General features: G+C 44.4%; 1 protein-coding gene across 2 annotated transcripts in view; it reads right to left on the bottom strand.

The window, feature by feature from the left end:
- The window catches only part of PPP4R2 (protein phosphatase 4, regulatory subunit 2), a 53887-nt gene extending 53407 nt beyond the window's left edge, over positions 1 to 480 (bottom strand). For both annotated transcript variants that reach the window (XM_010862001.1, XM_010862000.1), the window contains exon 1: positions 447 to 480. In XM_010862001.1, coding sequence (XP_010860303.1) covers positions 447 to 465 — 19 coding nt within the window. In that variant the 5' untranslated portion in view covers positions 466 to 480. The remainder of the gene's footprint in view (positions 1 to 446) is intronic.
- Positions 481 to 7188: the final 6708 nt, after the last annotated feature.

Genomic DNA, 7188 nt, shown 5'->3' with positions numbered 1-7188 from the left:
GCCTATCCCTTGGGTTGGCCGGAGCTGCCTGCACCAAGCTGGAGGCGGAGTGGTCTAGGCGGCGGGGCGGCGCAAACAGTTTGACTGTGGATCCCTGCTGTTGGCTAGCTGTGTGACCTTGAGCTATTTAATCAGTCCCTCTGAGCCTCCCTTTCCCCGTCTGTACAATGATGGGAGTAGTATGAACCACTCATTACGGTTGCTGTGAAAACTAATTGAGACTGTATACACACAGAACACGCATTAAAAAAAAAAAACTCAATATCGCTAGTAATCGTGGCAAAATTAACTCCCTGCCTGAACCCAAAGCACCTCAATGGCCCAGCTTAGAAAAGGAGTAAACGCAGCAAAAGCATGAGAAGTTTAAGCAGTGGAACCAACTGAATTTAAAGTCCAACGCAACTATTTATTACTACTACTTGTGTGACCTAGTTGCTTAAACTCACATAGCTTCTGTTTTCTCATCCACAAAATGGAAGTTGGTGAAACTGCGACGATAAACCATTGAGCACATGTGGTGCCTAGAACATAAGCACTCAAGTTCATGTGGCTGCTGTTTTTATTATTATGGTTTTGATTACATTACATAAGCGCCCAGGAAGTTAGGGCGGAGACCTCAGAAGTCCTCTCCCAGCCCTGACATCTCACAAATGGGATAGCTGAGGCATAGAGACATAGACTAGCAAAACAGGAGAACCTAGAACCTCTGGCAACCAGCTAGTGTGTGAACGTTTTTATTACTCTCCCTTGTCTGTGAGCTTTTCAAGAAAAGTTACTGACTTGTTCCACCATCGCTTCTCAAAGCCTAACACAAAGGAAGGAAGGGAGAGAGGGAGGCAGGGAGGACAGAAAGCTAATTCTTGACTGGTGTTAGAAAGTGCAAATTTAGATACAGCCATCACAAGTGTTGACCCTCTTAAAAGATAGTGGCTTTGACCCTGACCGTAGGTGGCAGACGTAGGGAAAACCCCCACTACAAAAAAATAATTTCTTCAATTTTGCCATCAGAGAACTAGTCCCTAGTATCTTTAGACCCTTTCACTGTTGTAAGCATCCTGTTCAGTTACAAAGAGCCTTGTAGATGTATGAGAATGGTGTCTTCACAGTGGGCCAGTGCTTTAAATGCGCGCATGCTTGTGTTTGGTTGCTTCAGTCTTGTCTGACTCTGCAACACTCTGGACTAAAGCCCACCAGGCTCCTCTGTCCATGGGATTTTCCCAGCAAGAGTGTTGGAGTAGGTTGCCACGCCCTCCTCCAGGGGACCTTCCCCACCCAGGGATTGAACTCACATCTCCTGCATCACAGGCAGATTGATTATGGCTGAGCCACCAGGGAAGCAGGTTAAATACACTGGATTTAGTTTATTGTCCCCTGGAGAAGGAAATGGCAACCCACTCCAGTATTCTTGCCTGAAGAATTCCAAGGACAGAGGAGCCCTTCCAGTCTGAAGGGGCCTGTCCTCTACACAGCAAAGCTTAGCCTCCCTCTCTGCCACCCTGGACTGTCTTTAAGCAGGGGTCTTCTGGTAAGACCTGTGTGGAACACTACAGTCACTGCTAGCCATGTGTATGTATTTAAATTTAAATTAAATAAAATTTAAATTCAACTCTTGAGTTGCTCAATATAATTCCTCAGTCACGCTAGCCACATTTCCTGTGTTCAGAAGCCCCACGAGGCTAGTGACCTTTGCATTGTACAGCAGAGAAAGAAAATTCCATGATCGCCTAAAGTTCTGGAACTTTCTGTTAAAGAACTTACCTTGCTAATTTCTTACACCTTGCTCTGTCCCTTTTCATCAGCTGTTCCCCTCACTTGGAGATGCCTCCAAAGCAACTTCTAAAAACTGGATAAGGTCCATGAAAGGAGATAAAGTACACACAGCAGCCACAGCCTAAGGGAATCAGGAAAAGCTTTCCCTAGAGGAAGTAGTTGTGTTTAAGCTGAGAGATGAATTTTGAAAGGAAAGTAGCCCAAGTGAAGTGGAGAGGAGAAGCTTTCAAAGAGAAAAACTGTAGATGTGCACGGGCCTTGAAATGAGATCAAGGAGTGAGGTGGTTTCAGTCTGGCTAAAGCTAAGAATGCAATGGAGGGAGAAGCAAGGGATAAGGCTGAGGAAATATTTTATTTAGTTTCTTTCTTCCTTCTTCCTGGGAACTTTTCTCTAGCCAGCGGTCATCTCACTGTCTGCGATTGCTAGAGCCTCCTATTGGTACTCACCCACTTAGAGCAAAACAAAACGTCATGTCCAGCCTCTCCGATTGCCCCCAAGATCCTTGCCTCCTGGAGTTCATGCCCTGGTGTAGTCCCCTCCCAGGTGAATCAGAGCACGTCTGTGAACCATAAGTGTGGTGGAAGGGATGGTATTTGACTTCTGAGGCTAGGTCATAAACTGTTCTCTCTAGAAGAAGCCAGCTGCCATGTCACCAGAACATCAGAGCAGTCTGTTTAAATGCCCGAATGGAGAAGACTGATGGCTTTAACTTGAGTCTTCCCACCCCAGGTAATCTGCATAATCTGCAGCCCCAGCTGGGATCTGGACCACAGCCTTGTGAAGGATCCCAAGCCAGAACCACCCAGCTAAACTGTGCCTCAAGTCCTGATCCACAGAAACTATGAAAGATGAAAAATGTTTCTAATTGTTCTCAGCTTCTAAATTCTGAGATAATTTAATTACATAGCACTAAATAACTAATGCAACAAAGGAGAATATTAATAGTAACTAATAATAATAGTAATTAATATTAATAGGCTAACATGGAGAAGGCAACGGCAACCCACTCCAGTACTCTTGCCTGGAAAATCCCATGGATGGAGGAGCCTGGTAGGCTGTAGTCCATGGGGTCTCAAAGAGTAGGACACGACTGAGCGACTTCACTTTCACTTTTCACTTTCATGCACTGGAGAAGCAAATGGCAACCCACTCCAGTGTTCTTGCCTGGAGAATCCCAGGGACCGGGGAACCTGGTGGGCTGCCATCTATGGGGTCACAGAGTCAGACATGACTGAAGTGACTTAACAGCAGTAGCAGCAGCAGCAGCAACAGCAGCAGGCTAACATTAAGTATTCTCTATGTGTCTAACATTCTTCTAAGCACTTGAGAAAAATATTTAATTTAATCCTTGCAAAAATCCTATAAATGAGATTATGACCCCCACTAAAGAAACTGAGGTATAAAAAAGTAAACTAACTTGTCCAAGGTGACACAACTACCAGGCAAGTCCATGATTCAAACCTGGACTGATTTCAGAGCCTGAGACTCTCTGTTGTACTCAAGAAGGTTGCAAACGACCAGGGGAAATAAGACAGAAGTATAGACTCTGATGCAAAGTAGAAGGCAAACACGCAAATCAAATGGTCAGAGGCCAGTAACATCTCTTCCAGGCAAGGATAGAAGTTACGTTTTGGAAGAGACTAACTTAACGATGGGAAAATATTTGTACCACAAGAGAAGAGACTTTCAGGCAAAGGGGATGGTATTAACCAGGCAAACAGTCCGTGAAGGCTTCCTCTGTGTTGCAGAGAAAACGTGTGGAATTTCTTCCTTGCACAGAGACTAGGTATAATAGAGATGTCCCTTCAATAAGTGTGAATATGCAAGAAGATTAGCCTGTTCCTCTGGGGGTACACAAGAGGGAAAAAGCCTGACAACACAGAGGAGGAGGCGGAAGATGGAGACAAAAGAACGGGAAAGAGAAAACAGCTGGGACTGTGTCAGAAAAACATGTGCAAGGATCTTTTTGTAACCCCAGAGAGAATGACTTGAGTTTGGGCCATCCCTCTGAGATGATCCTGTGGAAAGCGAGAAGGGGGGATTGAAGAAAAGTATAGAGAATTCCACACACCATCTACAAAGCCTGAAGGGCACAGAACAGGCTGGATTAAAATGCCAAAAGAGAGACTTGGAGGCTCTTTGATGTTCATGGTCTTTTATTCATGCTTTTTAGTCCTTATTTGTAGATCACAGTGGGTTCCAGAATGAAGCTGAGGTAGGGGAAGGTGGACAGTAAGGGTGAATCCAGTTTTCCAAACAAATAAGAGAAAGTGTCACGTATCATCAAGGTTAACTTTTTCCCAGAGACTTTCAAAACGTAAATTCAAAAAACGTTTTATTTTATAATGAAATATCAGATCAGATCAGATCAGATCAGTCGCTCAGTCGTGTCCGACTCTTTGTGACCCCATGAATCGCAGCACGCCAGGCCTCCCTGTCCATCACCAACTCCCGGAGTTCACTGAGACTCACGTCCATTGAGTCAGTGATGCCATCCAGCCATTTCATCCTCTGTCGTACCCAGTGTGATTGTTTCGGGTGCACAGCAGAGTGACTCAGCCATACATATACATGTATCCATTCTCCCCCCAACTCCCCTCCCATACAGAGTTCTGTGTTCTATACAGTAGGTCCTTGTTGGTTATCCATTTTAAATACAAAGATTGTGTTTTTTTAAACATTAGAAACAAGTGCAACAAAAAGTCTGCTCTAAAAGAACCAGGGTTGTTTTCTGTGATGCCACAATGGTGTGGTGGCAGCTGGTGGCCACACTGGGGTGAAGACCAGAGTTAGGAGAACAGACTGGCAGGTACTGTCTGGGTGGCTGGCTTCATGAAGTTTGCTGCAATCCTGGGGGTACACTTCAAACTGTGTGAATGAAATGGGAATTTATAAGGAGGGAAGGGCACTCCATTGGGCTTCCTTGGTGGGTCAGTGGTAAAGAATCCGCCTGCCAGTGATAAGATGCTGGTTCAATCTCTAGGTAGGGAAGATCTCCTGGAGAAGGGAATGGCTGCCCACTTCAGTATTCTTGCTTGGAAAATCCCATGGACAGAGGAGCCTGGTGGGTTACAGTCCATGGGGTCACAGAGTTGGACACGTCTTAGCAACTAAACAAAAACAAGGGTAGTCCATAGGATCCAGGACACTTAGTTCTGGAGAACAGGAGTCTGAGATCAGGATGTAAGAAGGCCCATGATCCCTCTGCAGGCTCCACAGAAGAGTCAGTTCTTTTGCCTCGCCCAGCTTCTGCCGACTGTCAGCATTCCTAGACATGTGACTGCATGCGTCGCTCCCATCTTTGCCCCTGTGGTCATGTTGCCTCTTGTGTCTATCACATCTCTCTTGACCTTACTCTTAAAAGGACACTAGTTATTGGATTAAGAGCCCATCTGGATAATCTCGGCTGATCTCCTTAGCTCAAGATTTTTAAATTACATCTACAAACACTCTTTTTAACAGGAAGGTAACAATCACAGGTTCCAGAGATTAGGATGTGGACATATCATTTTGGGGGCTACTATTAAGCCCATGATAGTAATTTAAATTGTTTTGTGAGAACTGTGAAACTTTGCAAATATCCCATTTGTCATCAGATTTTTCACTCTCAAGTTTTCACCTCCATTGATGTTACTTGACTGAACTAATTATTATGTGCATGCTTTTAGGCTAGGTTGCTACTATGATGGAGAATTTCCTTGTAGTCCAGTGGTTAGGACTCTGAACTTTCACTGCAGAAGGCCTGGGTTCAGTCCCTGGTTGGGGAAGTAAGATTCTATGAAGCCACATGGCAAGACCAAAAGGGAAAAAAAAAAAAAATCACTATGCTGGTTGCCAAATGGTAGTTTTCTAACTCCATTATTCTTTTTACATTTATCAGTTGGATTCCTACCATAAGCAAAGAGTCATTTCCTCTCATTTATTCATTTTTTTAGTTATAATAATTTTGACTCACTGATTCCTATTTTATCCAGTGGGTTAGTTCACTGCTATCATTAATTGATACCTAAATTGGTCTAGACTTGGCCAATGAGACCTTCTTCAAGCTGGCTCCTGCATCCTTTTGACATGTCTCCATCATTCTTGGAGCACTTCTTTATTTTCTGGTACAAAAAGGTATTTGAGGCTCTTCTTGCATCTCCCTTTCCCAGCCCTGGAAGTAAGCATTTCTCCAAGTCCCAATTCCTTTTGGTGGAGAATGCTACTTAGGAATGTAGCTGAGGTTGCTAGGGTGTTCACGGCCATTGGGATGTCATTGCCGGGCCCTCTTGGACCCAGATAGATCCATATGTTTATTTATTTCTATATCAATATCTATAAAACTAGGAGTTCACAGCTTCCAATTCCAACCTAACACTGGAGGATTCATTTTAGTTTTCTCCTTTTCTATACACATCACTGACCAACAGTAAACCTGGTTGCCATTCTCCTCAGTATATTCTTTTTTTTTCTTTGTAGGTTAAGAACTTAATTAAACTACAACAAGGTCAAGGGCAAGAATTGCAAATCCATGTTTTCTGAACTTCAGAGATTTACACCAAGCTACCCTTTTAAATTAATACTGGTTTACTGTCCCAATGCATAAGAAATTCACTGACTCCATAGACATTTGTTTGTAAACTTAAGCCATGGCAGGACAGATCAAAATCAAATATTCAGGTGCCTGCTGCTGCTGCCGCTGCTGCTAAGTCACTTCAGTCATGTCCGACTCTGTGCGACCCCATGGACTGCAGCCTACCAGGCTTCTCTGACCATGGGATTCTCCAGGCAAGAACACTGGAGTGGGTTGCCATTTCCTTCTCCAATTCATGAAAGTGGAAAGTGAAAGTGAAGTTGCTCAGTCGTGTCCTACTCTTCGTGACCCCGTGGACTGCAGCCCACCAGGCTCCTCCGTCCATGGGATTTTCCAGGCAACAGTACTGGAGTGGGATGCCATTGCCTTCTCCATTCAGGTGCCTATGTGCCAAATCCTGAGTGAGATACTTCATGGGCTTTTCCCACATTAAAGGCTTATAATAGCCTCAAAAATGATTTTTGACAAACTCATTCTTTACTCTCAGTATATTCATTTTTTCTATCAATCTCCCTAGTACTCAACTGACCAATCACCAGTCCCTGTAACAGGTTCCTTTCTCACTTCCCTTGGGCCCTGACACCCTGCACCAGGCTACTTTCCCCCAGCCCCTGGCAGATACCTAATTTTCTTGGCCACACTTAACTGGTTGGAGATTGAATTATTCCAGAAAAGTGAAAGTTGCTCAGTTGTGTCCAGCTCTTTGCGACCCCCATGGAATTCTCCAGGCCAGAATACTGGAGTGGGTAGCCTTTCCCTTCTCCAGGGTATCTTCCCCACCCAGGAATCAAACCAGGGTCTCCTGCATTACAGGCGGATTCTTTACCTACTGAGCTATCAGGGA

This window comes from Bison bison, unplaced genomic scaffold, assembly GCF_000754665.1.
Source record: "Bison bison bison isolate TAMUID 2011002044 unplaced genomic scaffold, Bison_UMD1.0 scf7180017864474, whole genome shotgun sequence".
NCBI classification, from domain to species: domain Eukaryota; kingdom Metazoa; phylum Chordata; class Mammalia; order Artiodactyla; family Bovidae; genus Bison; species Bison bison.
This window is presented reverse-complemented; position numbering and strand designations above follow the sequence as displayed.